General features: G+C 32.6%; 2 protein-coding genes across 2 annotated transcripts in view; one reads left to right on the top strand and one right to left on the bottom strand.

The window, feature by feature from the left end:
- Positions 1-24,431, bottom strand: part of LOC129807792 (uncharacterized) — an 802,905-nt gene that overhangs the window by 270,111 nt on the left and 508,363 nt on the right. The gene's annotated exons all lie outside the window — the stretch shown is intronic.
- Positions 16,374-22,852, top strand: LOC129807797 (achaete-scute complex protein T8). Its single transcript, XM_055857292.1, has 2 exons — positions 16,374-17,059; positions 21,779-22,852. Exons 1-2 carry the CDS (start codon positions 16,751-16,753, stop codon positions 22,571-22,573), a joined length of 1,104 nt encoding a protein of 367 aa, XP_055713267.1. The 5' UTR covers positions 16,374-16,750; the 3' UTR covers positions 22,574-22,852.

Here is a 24,431-nt window from a genome sequence, read left to right as displayed (position 1 = left end):
AGTTATCTTGAATCAAATTCGTGAAATTATACAAATTTTGTATTTAAACCAAAATATCAAGGATTTGGATGAACTGGCAGAAAAGTGATATATGGGTGAAATGTAGACCATAATGTTCTCTATAATTTTGCCGTAGAACATGATCTCATCGATTACTCAGAAGCCAAGATAAGCGAGGTTTTTTGTTTCTTAACTCGTTTTTTCATCCATAGTGCCCCAAGTAGTCATTTGTTGAACTTCAACTATATCAAAGAATTGTTGTATTTTGTGGGACTTTCCATCTAAAACCCTATTTTAAGTGTCTTGGTGGAGTAGAGGCAGTCAAATTGGCATCTGAGTGATTTCAAAGCGTTATTATGGGAAAAATCAATTTTTTCACACTTAAACGGCAAAATCGGAGTGATAGCGTAGTCTGAGTGGAAAATGATGTATGGACGAAATGTAGAGACAAATGTCCTCTACAATTATGTCGAAGTAATCATCAAAATCGGTTCAGCGACAGTCGAGATAATTGAGGTTATGTGATATTGAAATTGGTTTTTCGACTGTGGCGCCCCTGGTGTTGGTCCCACGAAGTTCAAATATTCTAGAAAGTTGTAGCATTTGGTGAGATCTTTCGTTTAAGCCCTCATTCATCAAAATCGGTCAAATAGAACCGGAGATATGATTTTTTGAATTTTGTGAACTTTGACCCCTCATATCTCCGGTTCTATTGAAACCACAGCGCGCATACGCACCATTTTGGAAACGTCCTAGACTGGACTACAACATGCTAAAATTTCATTAACTTGCACAATGCCGTTTTTGAGAAAAGTGACTTTGAATTTCGATGAATTTTGGCGCTATCACAGCGCCACCTGTGGTGACTTTTTGAACTTCCATCTGAAAGTGCTCATTGAGACGAAACCAAAAAGGTAAAATATATGTCGCTATGTTAGTTAGAACCGGAGATAGAGGCCGGTCAATGTTCGAACTTTGACCCCTTATAGCTCGGGTCAGGGGTTTTAGATCGACTTAAGGTTTTTTTTGTTTGATAGGTATAATCAACGGCTACAACATAATAAAATTTCAGCCCGATGCACAATGGAATTTTTGAGTTATTTAACTTATAAGATTTAAAAATATTCTTTTTAATAATAGCGCCCCTAGCGGTGGTTTTATGAACTTCCGATGTTAGAAGGGGAAATGGCATTTCATGAGAGCTTTCCAAAAAGCCCTCACTTTTTAAATTATGACAATTAGAACCGGAGTTATGGCCATTTTAAGAAAATTTTTTTGGACCCTTATAGCTCGGGTCAGGGGGGTCGGGGGACCTTAAGTTTGGTATTGATGGAAAGCTCTAAGGCCCAGCTATAACATACTAAAATTTGAGCCCGCTCGATGCCATAGGGGCGGAGCTATTGAGAAAACAAAAAAAGGGGGGTCTTCAAAATGGCGGAAGGAGGGGTGGGGGGTGGGAGGTCAATGCACCAAGTTGCAATTTTCACCCGATATATAACCTTTGCCGAAAACCGCAAGTCGATATCTTTTTTAGTTTAGGAGCTATTGAGCTCCAAAGAGCGGCCGGCCGGCCGGCCGGGAACGTAAATTAGCCACATATATATTCGTGATCAGGAAGTGCTGAAACACGTTTTGGCCAAGTTTGAGCTCAATCGGACGACATGAAATTTTGTTAGGATTATAGTAGGTGAGATTGTTAAGAATCTCACCTAATACTGCTTTGTTCAGATATAAAAAATTTAAATATTTATTACACAAATGCTAAGTTTCATTAAATTAAGACATAATGCATATGTTATTAGGATCGTTGTTTTAGAATTCATATCCAATTAAAAGAAAAGATTGAAAAATGGAAATGTAAAATTTAAACACAAGTTTACATCTACAATAGCGTAGGCTTACTCTCAGTGTAAGTACTAAACCTTAGCACTAATGATAAAGAAGACTACAATCGATTTCAATATCTCATTTAAATTTTATACCGCTAAAGCAATTTAATAATAATAAATAATTGGATTATTTGAATTGTTTATGAATAAAATTTTTAGTACTTATGTACTAAATTTGTATCAATAGAGTGGAATATCTTTCTGGTAAGCATGGATCTGTTTGAACTTAAATCCGATAATTGGATATTAAAATGTGAGAATTGCATGAACACAACATCCACCACCAGTTAAGCACTCTGCTAGCGTAAATATGATATACTCAATTATTGTACTAATAATTAAGAAGATTTAATGTATTTTAAATACCTCATCGACATGAAACATTTTTGACAAGAAGAAATAAATTTAAAATGCATAATTGAGTTAGTACATTCTTCAATTATAATAAGTCTAAAATATTTAGTACATAATTACTAAAAAATAGTTTCTTTTGTGGAAAGCGTCCTTTTGGTGTGCAATAGGGAGAAGTGGAACACCTTTGAATTGGGGTTGCTTTAAAATTGGGCCTTTTTTTAGATTCATAAATGAATTTGGACCTTGATCTTACCATACTAATATTTGGGTCTAGATTCCCACTTTGAAGTAAAGTACATTATAATAAGCATTACTTCCTTTTAGATATAAGAGAAAAAAGTCCAAATTTAAATCTATTCCACTTCAAAGGTGCTCCACTTCCCCCTAATGGTATTAATTTAAATCCCAGAATTAAAGATTGCACTAAGGAATTGTATAACACGGTTCACATTCATCATCGTGTAGGCTATTACCAATGTAAGTACTAAAGTTTAGTACTTACGTAGGTGCTTACTATGATTAGTAAGATTTTAATTGTTTTCTAAAGATTATCGATATAGAAAATTTGAATACTATTAAAGTTACAATATTCAGTGTGCTAGATGTACTAAATTTTATTTCTTTAGACAGAATATCCTCTTAGCAAACTTAAATGTTTTAGAATTTGAATCCTAAAATTAAAAATTTAACTACAGAATTGTATGAATTCATTTTACATAGTACAGTCGCATGGACCAACTGCCAACGTAAGTACTAAAATTTAGTACTAATGATTAATAAGAATTCAATGACTCTGAAATTCTATATTCCAATAATGAAATAATCACAATTAATATATCAATATATGATTAATGAACTCTTCGTTCCTGATAATCAAAAATATTTAGTACATAAGTACTAAACCCTGTTCCTTCAAATAGAATGCCCTTTCAATGAGCATCAGTATTTTTATAATTCTCCAAAAATTAGAGAATTAATTAAGGAATGTAAGAAGTTAAGCTCCTATCCCTTAAGTACTAAAATTCAGTGCTCAATTACATAACGACGAGATCAAGCAAAAGGGTTGATCATGGTTGGTTTCATAAGATTGTTCAGAGAAAATTACAAATTTAGTGTTCTTCAAGTTTTTAGACCAATCCGAAAGGTAATAAATACTACCAATTTTTTTTTCTTACTTTCATAATGCTGTTTTCTTTCATTGCTCGCCTCCAATGATTACCAAAAATGTTTAACATTTTGATTGTAATTTGCTTTAGCGCCTGTAATATAGGCAAAGACCGTTTTCCTTTTTTTACACTTAAATGATCGTAGCTCCGGTTCTGTTGAGCATACTGAATTCTTCACAAGGACAAAGTTGAAGGTCTTTGAATGTTCTACGATGTTCTAGACCCCGAGAACTTAGGAAAGATGACACCAGAAGCGCTGTACTCTAAAATATGTTAGAAAACGTTGGCAAATTGATTTTTGGGCAACTTAAAATAAAATTTATCTCTAAATCTGTACAGATTTATCTTTACTTAATTTCTATTTTTATATTTTGAATTCGATAAGGAATTTTACTAGGTACGTTTCGCCCATTCTCTCAACTACTGATTTTCCCAGGAAGTTGAAGGCAAGGTCGAGGAAATCCTAGTCCATTAACTATTTGCCCTACTTTCTTTTAGACTTTTTTCTAATCTCGAACTCAAATGTAAAAGCTTTTCTATAATCCCTAAAATTAAACTTCATCAAAGAACTTCTGAGCAAGAAAATTTTTAGACTAACCTAAAAATATTCAAAGTAATAACATGTTTCGTTATTTACCGTAATTTATTCTATTTTGTTACCCGTCATAAACGATATGTAAAAAAATTGTCAAATAAATACTCAAATCGCTATTATACGAGGTTTAATGCCCATCTGTGAATATTTCATGTGTTCAAATAAGATTAGCTGCAATCCCTCTGAATTTTTTTGCTGGTGAAAAATAAAACTCAGCAGAGGAGATTGAATTGGGAGATCGAAGGTAAGGAAAAAAATCAATTTGATATTTTCCCTCTAAGCCCTGTACATAAAACCGAATTGTAAACAAGGAAGAAAAGAAAAACTTTCTTCCTCTATCTCACCTTAAGAGGGCAATTTTTGCAACATTGCAGACAAATCTCAAGACTTGGTTCTATGACGCAAAAATTTGATACTTGTACCATCTCAGCTCAGGTAGTAAAATCTTTTGATCATGCTATTTATCTTGAGAGATCTCTGGGCAATATCGGAGATCTGTGAGAGAATTTCCCTGATGATTTTGGCCCCTTTTGTTGCGAGCTCCTGAGCTTGAGGTATAAGAAAATATTTGTTCAGCAAGTTTCCAAGCGAAAAATTCCCAATTTACCTTCCTTTCTCAATTTTTTTTTCACTTCATCCTTCGAGGGATATTTTATGGATTTTAATGTATTTTTTCCCTTTCATCTCCTTCAAGATAAATTATTTTTATTCCTTTTTGCCAGAGATAAATAAATATTGATCAACTTCCTTACTTTAGGAAATTCGATCTTTATGGCCCGAGACGAAATTTGAGGCATTTTTGCAGCAACTCAAGAGATCCCAGAGATTTCTCAGGAAAGACTTTAATGTTTTTTTTTTTCTGGCTGGACACAAGAAGGGTTAATTGCGATCGTTAACCCAGAAACGGACGGAAAAGAAACAGGACTTCCATCATTCAAAATTAACTCTGTCCAACTTGTTCTGCAGAGTAACCTTTCCTGCTGTCCAGGATCAACAAAAAATCTGTGATAAATGGAAGTTTTATTGTAATTTGGTGAATTTTCTGGATGAATTTTTCATGCTCTTTTTTGTGCTGAATTGAGCAATAAAGTGAATATTAGTGGGATTAATATTTTTCTACCGACAGCATTGACTGCCCTTCGCGCAATTCTTCCACTCCCAATACAATTCCTTTGGGTTTGGTTTTATTCGAGGGAGAAACGCAGCTCTCAGAGGGGCTTCATGAAATTTAGGACATGGGAAGAGGCAGATGTTCAGGCGAGATCGGGTGATGGAAAGTGCTGTGATTATTGGGGAATCACAATTCCATCCTGCTCGCACTCGCGATACCAATGGGTGCAACTCGATCACGGGAATCTAGCTCAGCGATCCGATCTAGGCGGTGAATGACACGCTTATTCCACGCGACAATGCATTTTGCACTGCTAGCAAAAATTCACATGACTAGAAAAGTACAAGGGGTTGAGGGAAGTGCAAGAGGTGTAACGGACTTTTATTTGAAAATTCAAAATTTTTATCGTTGGCGAAAAACACCGTGAAACACAATCGTATGAAATGTACAATACACGTAGAAAAAATGTGATCATAGGGGGAGGTGGGGCTACTTTGAGCTGTGGGGCTACATTGTTATACGATATTTTCGCATATTTTTAAAGAAAACTGGGTTTTGACATCATGTAATTTGGGTAGACAAAGTAATTGTGGATCACAATAATTAATTGTAAAACTTGCAAAATGAGTAAAATGGTAAAGTGTTCACTCCATAATGCAAGTGTATCGAATCACGCTTAACTCTTTAAGGACAAGTGGAACTCCGGGTCCTAATAATGAAAACTAATTTTTAAATGGAAAATAATATCCGACGAGTTGATATGCTAATAATGGAAACCGGTGAGCGTCGGGGAAAGAAGGATCAGCTTAGAAAATTTTAGATTTTTCTCATCTAAATCTAAATCTAAAATTTTCTAAGCTGATCCTTCTTTCCCCGACGCACACCGGTTTCAATTATTAACCAATTTTTAAAACTATTTGGAAGACAAAATAACTTTTTGTAGTTAAAAAAATTATTTTTGTTTTTGGGCATCGTTATCCGACTCATCCTTAAAGGGTTAACTCAATTGAAACTTTCTGAAATTAAAGATATTCGTATCCAGTAAGGCACAGAATTCCATGGGGCTTGAGACTAACAACTTAATCTTTTTGGAATAAAAATAGTACATTCATAAATATGCCGAAAGAAGGCTTAACGTATCGTAGATGTAAGTGACTTTGCCCTACGAAAGCGACTTTGACCCCCTACTGTTTGTAAATACTTCTTTAATTCTAATGTTTAAGAATGATCCTCACCGATCAGACGTGGTAGATCGGATCAGTAAAGACCATCCTTAAGTGATAGAATTAAAGAAAAGCTTTCGAACAGTAGGGGGCCAAAGTCATGGCCGCCTCTCGGCTTAAGCTGTAAGGTCTGTCTAGGGCACCAGAGTATTAATAAATTAAGTTGATCACTTTTATAGTCAAATGATCTTTAAAATTATTGTGAAACTTAACTTAATAGACATTTTAAGGATTTATTACAAAATTGTTTTATCGAACAATTTTTGATATTGATACACGAAAAATATACCCTAATAAAACAATTTTCTAAAAGATAATTTTTTGCGTATTTCGTTAAAAGCACCCTGCCAATGACGTTTACAAGTACTTTACGAGAATATGATGTTCAGAAGAGTTTTCAATGCTCAATGCCTTTCCAAAATATATCAATTTGTCAAAATTGCAAATTTACTTTAACCCTAATGGCCTATTTTTTTCTGAAAAAAAATATGAACATATTACAACCTATAAAAATTTATCATCATTATCATTATTTCCAACCACTTATCCCTATTGAAGTCGCGGGCCCATGACACCTTGTCATAGGTCACTTGATTCAGCCACCTTGTCCTAGGTAAAAATTTGATTTCACTATAATTTTTATAATTTAATTTAGACAATAAACATATTTACATTTCTTCTTTTTCCGAATCAAAACCTTTTATTTTTTTTTATAAACTAAAGAAAGACATTTCGACACGTAAAATTATTAAATGTTTTTTTTTTTTACTTCTAATTTTGAATATTCTGTTACCTTCCTCTATCAAATGAGATTTCTTTATTAAAGCCCGCCTAAAACCAGAGTCGAAATTTTGTAAATTACGCTCGATTTACATCTGTTGACCTGAAGTGGCACCCAAACCAAGTTTTTTGTGTTTATAAAATTAAAATTTAAATTAAAAAAAAAGATTTTTATGTCTCAGGCAATTAAAACAGTGAATTTGTCATTAAAATTAAAACTTTCAAACTTATTAAAATAAAGTTTGGAAACTTACTAATGAAGGTTTGACATTGGGATTTTCGTCAGTATATACAGTGAGTGTCAATAGTTTGTTGCCTAATGGATGTTTGAGAAATCAAGTGAAAAAAATGATAGAAAAAAATACTTTTCCAAATTTTTCTTTTTGCAGATGAGTTCCTTGTAATCCGTGGATATTATTTATAATTTTCAAAAAAAAAATAATTAATTTTATTTCATATGAAAAATAATTGTTTTCCAAAAGTTGGTCATTTTTGAAAAATCAAAAGTTTGTTGCCTCATTAAAAAAACTAATTCAAAATGGTGAAAACGTGCAACCAACTTTATGTAAACCGGTTACATTTTGAGCTTAAGTCATTTGATAGGCAAATGGTGGATTTGTACATTTTTAAGGCTGTCAATGTTAAATATATAGGTGTAAAAGTGATGATAAATAACAAGAAATAATCAGTTTTTTGATAATTCATAATTTAGGTTATAATGGCAAATTACAAAAAGTTGAAAGGTGGGATATTGTCCAGAGATACTGCTGGAAGGAATCGGTTTCGCTTAATTGCCAAATTTTATGGAAATTCATGAAAAGTTATACATAAAATGGTCAAATATTATAGTTATGAGGCACGAGTACATCTGATAAACGCTACTGGTAGACCCAGGGTTTCGACTCAGAAAGTCGATAACCGCATTCTAGGTATCTCTGATAGTAACCCCATGATGTTTGCTTCAAAAATTCAAAGTCGGCTGGTTACAGAAGGCATACAGGCTTCAAAACCAACCGCAATTTAATGAAAGTGGTAAGAATAATTACTTGATTTGCAGGTTTCCATTGGTAAACAAAACCAATCTGGTTAAAAGGTTGTAAATTCACTTGGAGCATGCTAAAAACGTAAAAATACAACCTCTTACGCAGTTTGGTTTTGCTTACCAATGGAATCTTGCGAGCCAAGTACCTATTCTTATATTTTCTTTCATTTTGAGTTTGATTTTCGAAACATTTGAATCCTGTATGCCTTCTGTAACCAGCCGACTTTGAATTTTTGAAGCAAACATCATGGGGTTACTATCAGAGATACCTAGAATGCGGTTATCGACTTTCTGAGTTGAAACCCTGGGTCTACCAGTAGCGTTTTTCAGATGTACTCGTGCCTCATAACTATAATATTTGACCATTTTATGTATAACTTTTCATGAATTTCCATAAAATTTGGCAATTAAGCGAAACCGATTCCTTCCAGCAGTATCTCTGGACAATATCCCACCTTTCAACTTTTTGTAATTTGCCATTTTAACCTAAATTATGAATTATCAAAAAACTGATTATTTCTTGTTATTTATCATCACTTTTACACCTATATATTTACCATTGACAGCCTTAAAAATGTACAAATCCACCATTTGCCTATCAAATGACTTAAGCTCAAAATGTAACCGGTTTACATAAAGTTGGTTGCACGTTTTCACCATTTTGAATTAGTTTTTTTAATGAGGCAACAAACTTTTGATTTTTCAAAAATGACCAACTTTTGGAAAACAATTATTTTTGATATGAAATAAAATTAATTATTTTTTTTGAAAATTATAAATAATATCTACGGATTACAAGGAACTCATCTGCAAAAGGAAAAATTTGGAAAAGTATTTTTTTCTATCATTTTTTTCACTTGATTTCTCAAACATCCATTAGGCAACAAACTATTGACACTCACTGTATTTCAAGTCGTTACGTTGTCTAAAATTTTTTAATATTTTTGATAATAAAAAAATGGTGAATAAAATATTCGATTTTGCTAAATAAATGACACAAAAATTATTATATAAATCCCTTGCCTTAATACTTAAATAACAAAGAAATAATGAACAGGAAAAATTAAATTATGTTAAAAAATAATACAAAATTGGTCAGTTAAAATATTTTTTAAACTCAATTTAAATTAAATTAGTTTTCAAAATTTTATTTTATTTTCAAAATTAAATTTTTTCAACAAAAACTTAAAATCTTGTCCATTGAAGAACTAAATTTCGGTCAGTGAAAACCAATATTGTTTACAAAAATGGGTTTAGTCTATATAATTATCGTGCAATATGCTTGCAGGTAAATTGTAAAACTTAATAATATTTCCTTTATCACAAATTTGAATTGTAAATTCTAGTTTTTCCAGTTCCAAACAGTGTTACTGCTCAATTCTTTTTTCTGATTTTGCATTTCAGTTTTATTCCTCATACCCAAAAACTACACAATTTCATATTTAAAATTAATTTTATATTTGAAATCAACTCGAAATTTAGAGAAAAGTTTTAGAAAAATTTCGAGAAACTTTGAACAATTTGGAAATATTCAATAAATTTTCCAAATTCATCAAGTCAATGTATTTCGGAAAATTATTAGCTTCATTTGCTGCTTGAATATAATTAATTTAAATTATTTTTTTTTTAATTTTTCTTTGATCAAATTGAATATCTTTACTGCGTATTTTTAATATTTTACTGTTCATTTTTAATTTTTTACTGACCATTTTTATTAATATAGGGGAAAGCGCACTACCTTCGGACGACTCAAGCTTCGGACAATTCATTTTCTTCCCTATGTTCCTTATGGATTTCACCCATAGCTCTTTTCTGAAAATTTAAGGCATTGAACTAGCTATTAAAATATAATTTTACAATGGACCAAATTCACACATTGAAAAAAAAAATGAATTTTTCGAAGCATAAATCGTCCGAAGGTAGCGCGCTTTCCCCTACTGCTCTTCTTTAAGTGTTTCTCTCAATTAGAATCCAACTCACCTGACTCGGTAAAATGAGAGGATATAAAGTTGAATTGAAAGGTTGAAAAAGTGCTGAATTTGGTAAAGTTGAAATTTTGGTACTGAATTGTTTGTCACAACTTCGAAAGTTCACAAAAAATAGTGGTATTTATATTAATTTAAAAAATAATAACTCGGTCAAATAAAACAATCTAAAAGTAGAAAAAATTAATTTGCTCAATTCGAATCACTATGTTTTAAAATTTAAAACAAAAGCGACAGCGCTGAATTGGTAAGCAAAGGCATATAAGAACCTTTGCTTAAAAATATTTTACTCTATTAGAATCTAACTCTACTGACACGGTAAAAACAATATAAAAGCTAATTAAGAAGTGGAAAAGTGCTGAATTTGGTAAACTAAGCCTTGAAAATTATTGCAATGGTGCTGAATTGCAAAGCAAAGCTCTGAGCAGCTTTTCGTAGAAGCATTTTACTTCTATAGAATTCATATTTCAATAGTTCAGTAAAATAAAACAATAATGCTAAAGTAAATGGAAAAGTTTAAAAGTGCTGAATATGGAGAAATATATCAAGAAACTAATTAAAAGCGATGAATTGTATAGTAAAGACGTAAAAGTATCGTTCAATCATTTATTGCATGAAAATTCAATGGCAATAAAGTAATCAAAATTAAATAATTCAAATAAAAATTCAAATAGAAATTGTCTAATAAAGCCCAAAAAAGCGCTGAATTGCTAAAATTCAGTAGAAGAATTCAATTTCAAGGGCTTGGTTTGATCGAATTGTTAGTAGATATTACGCTTAAATTTATCAGTCCGGCCGAATCATCAAGACAAATTCATTTTAGATTTGTCTGCTAAGGATTTTGTTTTCATTAAATTTTACAGACCTAAAAGGTTTCCAAGGTCCTAAGAAATGAATTAGTTTAGATATTTATAATCAATGAGGGAAACTCTCGAGGCAACTTAGTAAAAATCATTCTTTTTATCCATTTTAGATACCTAATAACGTTTTTATTATTTTTCATTGCAAATTTTTATATTTTAATTACTATTCTTTCTTATAAATTAGGTTGATAGATAGATATTCATCGAGAAATGCTCTAAAATTCAATACTTTACAGAAACAGTGATTATTTTTCTTTTCATTGCGTCCACCGCCGTCTTAGCGTTGGTGAGCAACTTCCAAAGGCAAACGGTGGAAATCCTCCTTCATAGCTTAAGCCGTTTGTAATAATATTCTGTACTTAATGAATAAACAAAACTCAAACCAGTTCCTTCACCCTCTTAATTTCTCTACCGTTTATGATTTTTTTTAATGATCTAATTTACCTTATTGTCCTTTATTCAAACCGTTTTCTATTGAAACTTCTCAAAAATCTCAGCAAGAGTTTGACAGTGTAAAAATTGAACAATTGCATCTGAATTTCATTCCCAATTCCCCGTACGAATCTGCAACAATCATTCTTTTCAGGAGGGTCCTCAGGAGGGTTCCGGAACTTCCCTCAACAGCCCAAAGCCACAGAGCCCAGGGATCGAACAATGCTGAAAAATTCTTTCACCCCAGAGAAAAATCTGAATCAGGACCATGTTATTCCAGTGCGATTTGCACAACAATGAACATGATGGGATTTTAAAGGATGAAATGACTGGGTTGATTGTCAGGCAGGACTTGTTTTCCATATTAAATGTCCCTCCCTGGGGCCTTTTACGACACATGTGTGGAGAAGTTCTGTGAGATGACCCATGGAAAATTCAGTGGAAATATTTCCTAGCAATAAAGTGTGATGAAGAACATGTTTTGGGACAAATTGTAAGGAGATGGAGGAGCTTGGATGTGAAAATTGTCATGTCTCGACGACAAACAGATCCTTTTACTCTCGTGAAGAACATGAAACAGAAGTGGATGTGTTTTCTTCGAGGTGTCAAAAATCATTTATGGCTATTGAGAGCCTGTCTCTATACCATGAGAAATTTTCATTTTTGGGATTTTGAAGATGGCACAATTCTCGAACAGAAAAAAAAATCCGAACATATGGGAACAAGCATGAGGTTCAGATGTCTTGGAAGAAAAGATTCCCAGTCTTTTACAAAAATCTCTGTTCCATTCTTGTGTGCGCCTTTAAATGTGCTCAAGGAGTGGAAAATTCAAATGGAAAGAAAAATGTCTTGCCAGACAACAGGACATAGTCGTCTTAAAAAAAAGTGCCTCAAAATTTAATTCTTCCCTCTTTTTCGTATCCATCTGAAAGTGAAAGAGAGAGAGAAATTCTGGCTTTTTATTAGGCGCAGGTATAAATGTAAGAATTTTTACTCGCACGAGAGATCGTATTTTTATGTACAGCATATTGGCACATAAATTCAGTTACATGTCCTGCTTTCAGATCCTCATGATCAACCCATGTGTTAGTGAACAATTGAACCCTCCGATGGAAACTCTGAGCTCAACGGTAAACTCAGCAAAGGGAAGAATTAAATTTCCCCTCGGCTGTGAATTTTACCCAGTGAAAAGAAGCACGATCCTCATGTACGAGAATGAGCGGGAAAGACAAGGGGCTAATCACTTTGAAGGAAGCTACCAAGTTGACGATAGTAATTGACCTTTCTTTTCTGTTAGGAACAGCATCATAATATACCATAACTTGGATACCTGTGCCTTAGCCAAAAACAACATAATCTATCAAATACAGACTTTCGATGTTTTTTTCTACATTTTTATTATAAATACAGATCTTGCTGAATTAGTTCAATTTATTCTCCAAAGCTACTTACGACTGTTTCACATTCAAAGACACAATTTGAAAATTGTGCAATAAAAGGCATAAACAATAGGTGTTGAAAAGTTTTCTATGTTTTTTCTTTGAAATACAGATCTCGTAAAATTAATTGAATTTATTCTCTGACGCCACTCATAATCGTTTTAAACACAAAAACGCAATTAAAACACTAAAATCCCATTAAAGAGCAACCGATGGGATGGAAGCTACATATTCAAAATTTTCCATGTTTTGGCTTCTATTACATCTCCGGTCAAATTAATTTAATTTCACCTCCAAAGTTTTTTTTATGATCGTTCCACATTCGGAGACAGAACTTAAACACTGAAATCTCCATAAGGAGCAATCGAATTAAAAAGATACATGTTCAAAGTTTTCTATGTTTTGTCTTTTAAATCAAGTTCTGTAAATTTAATTCAGTTTTTCCCCTGAGGCCAATTATGATCGTTTTGGATTAAAAATGAAATTTTAATGATGAAGCCTTGCGAATGAGTAACCAAAAGCATTAAAAGAAAGTGTTCAAAATTATTCTATGTTTTGTCTGATAAATATAGATACCGCAAAATCAATCCAATTTATTCTCTGAGGTCAATTATCTTCGTTTTAAATTCAAGGATGAAATTTTATTTCTGTAGCTTAACTAATGAGCAACCAAAATGTTTTTCTATGTTTTTTTTCTTTTAAATATAAGTTGTGTGAGGTTAGTTTAAGCGCTGTTTTTAGAAATCAATTATCACTGTTTCAAACTCGGATACACAATTCGAATACAGAAACCACACTCAAAAGTTACTAAAGGTGTTTTATGTGAATTTTTGGTACTTTTCTATAATTTATCTTTCAAGTATAGATCCTGACAAAAACGATAAAAAATATCGTCTTAATGCTGCTTCTTTTATGAAATTTATCCCCTTCGTGGTTCGTTCTTCTTTAAGTTATTATCATCATTAATATTTTTATTATAATGTTTTTTTTACCCTCCATGCCAAACGGCTGCCACAGCCTGGCCTTGTCTCTTGATTGAGTGGACATTTCCTGACATTCTTATTCAATGGTTCTTATTTAATGAAAGATCTGTAAACAAATAATGTTACTTTGGCTGATACGTGATAGAGCTTTTCCATCGTTTTGGCTCTTGAGGTTGGTCACCGACGCTAAGACGACGATGGCTGCATGGAAATGTCACAATCAAGATGAAGAATAAATACAATACAATTCATAGATAGAATTTGATAACTGAAAACTCATATATAAAAGTAACGATAACATCCTACGTGGATACTCTATGTTTTTCTATGTCTTGTTTTTAATGATAAAAACACATATTAAAATTGTTTTAACTTTTTGTCCACGATTTTTCCTTTCATATTAAATTTGTGAAATTAATACACATTTGCCCCAAATGTATCACTTGGAAGTGTCGAACAAATTCAGGAATTAAAAATGAATATTAAGAATATATTTCAGAAGTTGTTTTATGTTTTAGGGAAAGAGGAATTTTTTATAGTACCTTCCCGTTAATTCACAATGAAGACATACATAATAAAGAAGGCTTCAATACGCTTAATAAACTTTGGGATCATTCATCAATCGCTTTCTATGTTTTTTATACAACAATTTTAAGACTTGAAAAATTAGAAAATTAAAAGAAATACATTTTTTTTTAAATATTCACGGGTACAAGTTTTTTTTTTAATTCTATAATTTTTTTTAGTTCACTGAAATTGCGCTAGAAATTTCGGTGAGAGGGTATAGTGAAAACTTCAAGCGATTTCCGAAAATATAAAAATTGTTCTTAAGAGTTATATTAAATATTTACAGTTGGTAAATATGTTCTCCACTGACAGTTCACTTTGGATGTCGATCAGCGAGACCAGGAAGACTGATCGGAGCGGGTAGAACGATCTTGGAGACAGATCGGTGCGATCTCCCGATCTGTCACTCACAGTTCATTCGCAGTCCATACTTATTTACTCCTGCATTATATATATGTTGGTGTTCTTTAGTAAATCAAGGGAAGCTATTTATAATTTTGCTTAACTTGAACATTTAAAAACTCTCTAACCTTTTAAAAATTTCTTGTTAAAAAAATCAATAAAACAAGTTGAATTAAAAACAAAATTCACAATTGAAATAAAAGATATTTTTCTATTTGAAAATATATTTTTATGCTTTCGATCTTAGTTTATGATGAATAAATATCTCAAATTGACTACGATTTTCTTTTCTCGGAAAGTCGGTCAGTCTGCGGAGGACGTGAAAGACATCTCTCGTATTATTTCGCCTCTAAAAGAGACGCACAGTTTCAAAGGCAATTGCATTAAAATAAATAAGAAAATAAAAATATATATTTTATTAAAAAGAAAACATAGAAAACATCGCAAAAATGTGCATCATGTATATTATTGGATAAATAATCGCCTCGGAATTACGAATGTAGGATTATTTTTTGCATTGTAAGACAATTTAAGAAGAAAATGTTGTTCTGTTTCTTAAAAAACCCATAGGATATCTAGAGCCTTTGCCTAACCAGAATAGGTTCCATTCCCAATGTCTTTAAGTAGGTTCTTATAAATATGGTTTACGAGAAATTTTTTTTTGTTCTCACATGAAGAACAGAAAACAATTCATTTAAACAATAGTAATTTATATAATTCTCATAATTTTATTGCTCTTCCTTTGGCAACAGGGCCATAACAAACATACATTTAAATTCGTTAGCTTATTCCCTAGGCAGAAATACGGTTTAAGCCTAGAAATGGATTAGTGGAAAACTGATGAGGATGTAGTCTAATAATTATTTTTATTATAATTACGTGCCATCTCTCGGCTCGTAGATGTATCCAGTCGTAGGTGTGTCCAGAACAATACTTCATATCCTTTATAGCGTATCAGAGAAAATTACCTCGACTGAAGTATATGTCAAGTTGTAAAATTTTCTCAATGACTAAATATGTTGGTTAAATAGCAGGTTTACAAATGAACGTTTGCATACGTTAAGCAAAGGATTAATCACTTTGATTAAAATTGGTTTATTTAATTAATGATTAGTAATTTTCAAAGTCATTTTGTGATATTGACTAATTTTGTGCTTTTTTAATTCAATCAATCCAAAATTTGTATTTCTAATTAAAATTCCTGATCCTAAATACTGACGTATGATCAATCAATCAATTTTTGAATAGCCCCTTGGCAAGAGACCTTTATATCCAAAAGGTAAGTTTGGTGGGTCCCTACTTCGTAGCCTAGAAGGGATCAATTCTCAATACAAGCACAATATATTACGATCCCATGATATCGAAGTACTGGAGGCGCAAAAAAGCCATGGGAAGGGGATGGATGAGGGGTTAGGAAGGAAGAAAAATTTGTACATAAGGGAGGAGTCTTTTTGAACAATATTTCTGTTGTGCTTGCGTGTGTGTTGGAATAAATGTAATATTTCCAGGTTCGACTTTTGCGTAAATAGTGAAGTAGTTTTATTTTATTTTAGCCATTCGTACACTCCAGACAGCGGGCACGCGACTCAATTGCTCAAACCAGCAGCTGCCATCGACTTCTCTTTGGACCATCTCCAGACAGTTGAGCCTCTTTGTCTGCCGCACATCCATCGACCATTCACACGATCTGTGACCATGGGAAGATCCTCTGTGGCTCGTGTTTGCAAATAGAGCAAGTTTTTCGCGATTTTTCCCACCTTAAGAAATGGCCAAGTGAATAAACTCTTATCGCTGAAGAGACTCAGACAGAAAGTCAGTGAAGCCTGAAAGAACATGGCATAAGTTTTTGTGATAATGGACAACACAGTAACTGAGTCGAGGTGAAAATTGTGCGGAAAAGTGTCGGTATTTAGCTGAAAATGGCCACTGGAGTGACCTATGTGATGACCCAGCCGGACACGGTTCTAGGGGGCAAAGTTGTGCAGAGAATGGGAGATAGTGCCATCATTAAGGCCAATCCAAAGCGTGAAAATGTGATAGTGAGAAAAAAGTCAAAAGCTCTGCCACTCGCAGAGTCCAACAGCGCCAACATTGTGCTCGTTACCAACGATTGCAGGCCGGTCAAGAGGACCAAGGCCTCGCCTGAGGCTCCTGCTAAGTCCAAAGGCCTCCCTCAACCTCTGGCTGTGGCCAAGCGAAACGCTAGAGAAAGGAATCGCGTAAAGCAGGTGAATAAAATTTTTGCATTTTAATTTATTACAGTTTTCTACACCATTCGGAGAAGAGTAGAAAATTAAACATATTTAGGAAATCTATTACGCCTTTTTTACGATTTTATTAAATGGCCTAACACTAAACTTACCAAGACCGATTAAATTGACCGGTTTATAAAATTTTTAAAATTAATACATATTTAAACGGAACAATGTCGCTATCAAACTTTATGAACTTCTCAAAATATGCATGTAATATATTTTTCAGTTTTTAAATTTAAATTTTTCCTTAATTTTCTAAAATTTCCTTAATAAAACTTGTTCAGTATCCCATTTGTGGTCTGTTATTTGACCAAGCGTGCTAGGAGAAACTCCCGAAAATAGGCGATAGGTTTAGTGTTAATGTAAAACGGTTGACTAATTAATTTTTAAGAATTTACGTAATGGCAAGAAAATCAAAAACATTTTTTTCAGCATAATTAAAATTTTATTTAAGTTTATATATTAGGCATATAAAAACACAAAATTTAAATTTAATTTAATATGTTTTTTGAAATTTTTATTTGAAAATCTTTAAAAATTCAGTCTTTGGGACTTGATTTTCGGATATCAATTTATCAAAAAATTATTTACGATAGACAAATTTCTCAGAGTAGGTTCATTTAAATTCAGAAAATTAAATTTTCTGTTAGCAGATGAGTTAAACGCAGTCAAACTCGTATATCAACGACGAATTTTTTGCAGCATTGATCACAACTTTTTTTACAAGACGAAATGTGTAAAATTCAGGGAAAATGGAAATATTGCGAATAAAATTCTTTCCAAAATCCAAATTAATTTTCTTTAAAAAAATTATTCGTAACGTACGAGTTTAACGTTTTCTCCAACAATAAATATTTAGTTTTTTTATTTTGAATTTAGATGAACCTGTTCTGCGTAATCTTGCCCCTGCGCAAAGTAATTTAAAACAAAAAAATCAGGTCTTGACGGTATGATTTAAAAAAAAAAATTAAGTGAAAATTTCTGAAAATATTAATCAAATGTTGTAGCAATATACGTAAAGGCTTGAATGATTTTTTTTATTATGTTGAAAACAATTAAAGGAAATATTTCGCTCTTTTTCTTGACCTACGTTATACATTAGAATAAGTTGATGCAATTTTTTAGATTAGATTTAAAACTTCGTTATTTTTAGATTCCAATAATGAATATTTTCAATTTTTTGAAGCCTGCCATAAATTAGTGAAGTAGTCGTTTTAACATACATAATACTTAAAAAAAATGAATAAAGGAATGGTACCGTAGATTCGGGTGACTTTGCACTCCGGGAGTGACTTTGGACTCCTACTTTTCGTAAGCTTTTCCTTAGTTTAAGCTCTTATGGATGGCCTAGAGACCATAATGCCGGCTTCAAACCCAAGACTTAACTATATGGCTTAACCTCTCTAATTCCTTATCAGTCTTGATTTGTTGGGAAAATATGACTTAGGATTGCACATTATGGGCAAATGATCCAGTTAATTCTGAAAAATCAATAAAATTGGTTGCTATTTTGAAATTTGAGACTTTCGGGAACTGGGCTAAACCTCAGGCCTGAAGCTGGCATAAGGCTACTCAGGGATGGTCAAGAAATCATCCTTCAAGAATACAGAAAAGTTTACGAAAAGTTGGGGTACAAAATCAATGGCAGAGTGCAAAGTCACCCGCAGCTGCGGTATAGGGAGAAGTAGGGCAACTTTGAAATTGGGATTTTTTTACCTATTTTTAAATAAAATTGATCCTTATCGTGATATAATTTAGCTGAACAGATTAAGAAGCTAAATAACATTATGATATAACTCAGTTCACATTCAAAAATTGAAGAAAAATTCCGATTTCAAAGGTGCCCCTCTTCCTCCTAACAAAATAAATTAAAAAATGTATTTAAAAAAATATTATTAGAATGTAATTCACCATAATAAATATTACTTAAACTAGCTACCGTATTACGGGCTTCAGGTCTAAAGCTTAGCCATAAGGTTTATTAGTAGGAAATTTTTGGATAATTTTGACTTAGAAATGGATTATTAAAACATTAAATGGTTTGCTATTTAGGATTTTGGGACCTTCGGAACCTAGGCTAAACCTCTAGTCTGAAGACGGTCTATGGCTTATTCTAAGATCGGTGATTTTATTAAAGTTTTGAAAGACATTTAATATTCTTAAACCATCAATAAAATATACCAATTTTCACAAAATATAGAAATCAATTTAAAATTGTGCCATTTGGCGCAGAATCTGTGAAAGATCTAAATTGATTAAAGACTTCAAAAAAACATAAATAAATAAATAAAACTTTGAATTGTAATAAGAATTAGTACATGAAAGTATTAAATTAAACTAACTTTTCTCGAAAAACGAATCAGTTCGATTAGTACATCTTTGTACTAAAAGTCTACTTCAAAATGTAACATACTTTTCGGATCTTTAATGGTTATTCAAAATTAGAGTGTTATTTGAAAAGGAAATATATTAAAAAATGTCAAATTAGTAGCAAAATAATTAAGAATTTGACATTTCTTTCCCGCAAAATCTTTATCAATTAAGACTTTACTTCACCTATACTTACACTTACAGCTTTTCCTAACTGATTCTTATTTTAACTAATATTTGCCTTCTATGCCGAGATTTTTCAAGAACTTGTACGGATATAAACATAATTTCTAATATCAAGTATTATAACTATTATTCGATTAGCTCAAAGAATTTTTAAAACTCCAAAGAATTTTGCAAATTTTGTAAATTTGTAAGCTACGACTCCATTTCAGTATTTTTTTTTTGTTTTGCGTTATTATTTCCATTAATTTGTCTAACTGGCACGGTTGTATAGACCAAACGGTTTGAAGTGTAAAACTAGGATTTTTTTTAAACCGCTTTCTTTTTTTTATTCATCTTATTTCCGACTTATGATCTTTTTGATAAGCCTGTGTTTTTACGTAAAATTAATTCTATTCTGTCATTTCTAATACAAATTACGAATACTAATTAGTAACTTGTAAAATTTAGAATTCCTGACATAGCAGAATTCCGGACAAACTCAGTTCGAGATTCAGACATAAATAAATCGAGTTATAATTCAGTATTTATGCAATTATATATAACTTTGAAGAGTACCTAATTAAATTGTATGGGAGTTACTCTAACTTTTAAAGTCAATTCAATTCAATTCAATCATTGCTTTTGAGCTTGCACTTAAATTAGTTTATCCAGAATTCGAATTTTTACCTGAAATTTTTTAAGTATTACTAGAGATTTTTGAAATTTGCTTAGAATACTCTTATTCTATTTTTTATAAATAAAAATCAACCAGCAATTTAATTAAATTTGATTTTTATGGCTCCGGTACATTTTTTAGATAAAGAAAATTTCATAAAGTCGAAATTCGAATCTCTTTCTTTCTCACATGTTTTGCATATGTCTATCTCATTCTTTCGTACTCTTCTTCTTCTTTTAAATTTCACAATAAATTTAATTTAGATCAATCAAGTCTGGAGAACGAAAGAATGAGTTAGACATATGCAAAACGTATGAGAGAGAAAGGGATGTGAATTTTGATTTCATAAAGTTTATCAGATCTAAAAGATATGCCGAAGTCCTAAGAATCTTAATTGCCCATTTACAAATAAATATACTGAGAGAAATCTAAACCTAAATTTTTAAAGAAACCCGGTCCTTCCCTTCTTTGAAAATTTATTCAACAAGAAGACAGATTGATTTGCATATTTGAATTTCAGTTCAATTCAATTCATTTTATTCATCTCATTTTCATCTTTTTGCCCCCTTCCCATGCGGCCATCGCCATCTTAGCGTTGATTCCAACCTCTGGGATAAAACGATGGAAACTCCCTTCACTTGTTGTATGTTTTATGTTACAATATCAGTTGTTACAATTTCATAATTTCATAATTTCTTAGGAAAGTAGGCAGGCCATATAGCGGAAGTCTTTTAGACTTCGTTCACGCTCTTGCTTCGAACCTTTGATATTTTTCCCATAATCCATTAACCCTTTGAGGACGATTGGAATACCGGTGTCCCATAAAGAAAATAATTTTTCCTGACTACCCAAAGTTATTTTTTTATTATGTCTGTACATAACTGTAAAGCAGAAGGTTGAAGGAATCCAAAATATTTTTTGCAAGTCTCTAGCTATTTGTTATGCAGTAAATATTTAAGCTCAAAAATGGCGAATTTTTAAATTCTCAAATTCATAATTGATTTTATTTTCTTTTTATATTTCCATTTTTATAAGCAAAACCCTTTTGACAATAAATACTACAATACTCATACATAATATTTTTCATTAAAGGGGAAAATATTATTCATTGGTATTATCAGAAAAATTACTTACATTTTTGGGCTATTTTTGTCCCTATCGTTCATAGAAGCACAAAATATAACGAATCATACTCTGTTGGACTTTCCAAGGTTAAATGTAAGACTTATCATTGATTATGTTTCTCAGTTTAATTGTTATTTGTTGATTTTCAGTCCGTAAAAAGTGTCTCGTCGTTAAAGGGTTAATCTGAGCTAATGGCAAAATATTTTAATAGCTAGTCTTAAGTCTCACATCTCCTGAGAAAATTAGGTCAAATTCATTTAACAGAACCCAAAAGCCTTCCCCTAAATATTAGTAATACCTCTCCAAATAATAAATTTGCAAAATGAGTAAACAATACGCGTAATTTATCATTACAGGTGAACAACGGCTTTGCAGCATTGCGCCAACATATTCCTGATGAAGTGGCTGAAGCCTTCGAGGCTGCTGGGAATGGCAGAGGAGCGTCCAAGAAGCTCAGCAAAGTCGAGACCCTGCGGATGGCCGTTGAGTACATCCGGAGTCTGGAGAAGCTTCTGTCCCTGGACACATCCTGCGATTCTGGTCAATCTTTGAATTTCCAATGCGATTCCTCCATGGTGTCTACCTCTCCTCCTCTGTCGGACTGCGGGGGTGGATTCTCAACGTCCTCGGTGATGGAGGAGGAGCCCGAGGTGATGCCATACCCCTTGCCAGACATCACAACCCTCAATGGAGCCCAGTACATCCGGATTCCAGGCACGAACACGTACCAACTCCTCGTGGAGGGTCCGTATGTATTGGAAAATGAGGAGAACGTGCAGCCGATCACCGTCATTCCGCCGCGGTTGGAGGACGTGGTATCGAACCTCGAGTACATTAATGATCCCATCCATATCGTAACACCTGCATCAGTTTCACCGGGCGCCTTCAGTGGGCAATCGTCTCTCTCACCTGCCGATTGTGCCATGAGACTAAAACGAGACACGGGTCACTTCTCAACTCCGTCTCCCTCCCAACCTTCAATGTCCTGCGACGAATCCATCTACATCCCAGCCAACTCATACGCCGGCACACTCACCCTCAAGGCCGAATTGCCCGAGGATGAGGATCTCCTGGACAACGAAGTATCCGAAGAGAGCATGATTGAGGCCATTGACTGGTGGGATCATCAGCGACCAGAAGAAACCACATAAATCCCACCTGCCCCCCTACCATCCCAAATCTATATATTTTTGTACATGCAAATATTTCTCAACATATAGCATAATTACATATTTATTTACTCCCTAAGATCGCCCCTTTTTTGAACACAGAAATAAACGGCAAAGAAGTGTTCAACACCAAAATAGAGTGCCCATGTTAAAATGTAGATTATTCCTCTCTAATGCATAAAGAGTCTAAAGATAAATTTACATAAGTGACTGTATGACCAATTAATTAAGTCTAAAATATACAATTATTTTTACATACGACAATTTGACTTATCAAGCAACTTTTGAGGCGACTTTTCCGTATTAGCATTTGGTCTCATTCTGGTTTTTCTATTCACATATTCTTCCGTTGTGAAAAAATTTGGCAAACTCAGGCAGAATTGGACAAGAGTACCTGAAATTAGATGACGTATTCAAATGGTTTTGCATGGTTTGCAAAATTGTAAAGTGTCATGGCTGGATGATGAGTGGACAGCGAAAATAGGTGAGTAGAAATGATTAATTTATCGAGGGAATTTCTTATTAGCTTTATTTATAAGACATGGACTAAGCGGCGACTACAAGTCAGACGAGTCAGACAGGGTCTTAGTTGAAATCCTTTATCACACCTTTTGAAAAAACAGTTATTGGAGCTTGATAAGGTAATTCAACTTTAAGAAAAAAACGTAGAAGTGGAACCAGTGGAGTACCTTTGAATTGGGGCAGCTTTGAAATTGAACTTACTTTCCTGTTTTTGAATGGAATGGAGCCTTATAATGATGTATTTTAGTTTCACAAATGGTTTATAGAACCATATCAATGGTAAGGTCTAGCTTCGTTTAAAAATAGGATAAAAAAGCTCTATTTCACAGCTACCTCAATTCAAAAGTTCCCGACTTCCCTTTAAAATTCATAAACGGTCTTCAAAGTGATATGATTTGAACCTTTAAAAACCTTTTAAGAAGGCCACTTCAAATATTAATCCCGACAAATTACAAGAATGTATCAAAGCAAAACTCAAAGACGGTTTATCACGAAAATAGCTTAATAAATTTTGCAGATTTGAAAACGTTTTGGAAAGGCATGAAGAAGACCTACATAAGAATATTTAAAAATTTAACGAAGAAATTTTATAAATAGCGTAACGAAAGTGAAAATCCTATTTAAAAGTGATAGAATAAAATAGTCTTTAAATTATGGGTCTATCTCAATATTCGATAAGTTTTTAAATAAGAGAGAATATGGAATGAAAGACAATGATAAGTTAAAATTTGTAAAAACACTAACATATTTTCTACACAATTTCTGAAAAACCCTTCTATAATATTTCGAAAATTTAACAAAAATCTTAAGACGATTTAGACGATATAGTTACTGCAAAATGTAATCTATAAAATAAATAAATAAATATTATAAATGAAATCAATTCAATAAATTATTTAAATTATATGATTAATTAAAAATATAAATGATTAAAGTTAGTTACATAGCAGGAAAAGGACAGATAATCCTAACCGGCTTATGTAGGTGAGATTCTTAACGTGAGCTAACTCGGAGTGCATGCAAATTCGATTTGGAGCTGAAGTTGGGAGACGCCATTCAGTTATCTTGAATCAAATTCGTGAAATTATACAAATTTTGTATTTAAACCAAAATATCAAGGATTTGGATGAACTGACAGAAAAGTGTTATATGGGTGAAATGTAGACCAGAATGTTCTCTATAATTTTCTCATAGAACATGATCTCATCGATTACTCAGAAGCCAAGATAAGCGAGGTTTTTTGTTTCTTAACTCGTTTTTTCATCCAGAATGCCCCAAGTAGTCATTTGTTGAACTTCAACTATATCAAAGAATTGTT

This window comes from Phlebotomus papatasi, chromosome 3 (genome assembly GCF_024763615.1).
Source record: "Phlebotomus papatasi isolate M1 chromosome 3, Ppap_2.1, whole genome shotgun sequence".
Classification (NCBI taxonomy): domain Eukaryota; kingdom Metazoa; phylum Arthropoda; class Insecta; order Diptera; family Psychodidae; genus Phlebotomus; species Phlebotomus papatasi.
This window is presented reverse-complemented; position numbering and strand designations above follow the sequence as displayed.

Bases quoted from the DNA above. Each gene is read 5' to 3' on its own strand.
- LOC129807797 (XM_055857292.1), top strand. From the start codon at position 16,751: ATGGCCACTGGAGTGACCTATGTGATGACCCAGCCGGACACGGTTCTA. The intron at 17,060-21,778 runs GTGAATAAAATT...TTATCATTACAG, and splicing joins AAAGGAATCGCGTAAAGCAG to GTGAACAACGGCTTTGCAGC.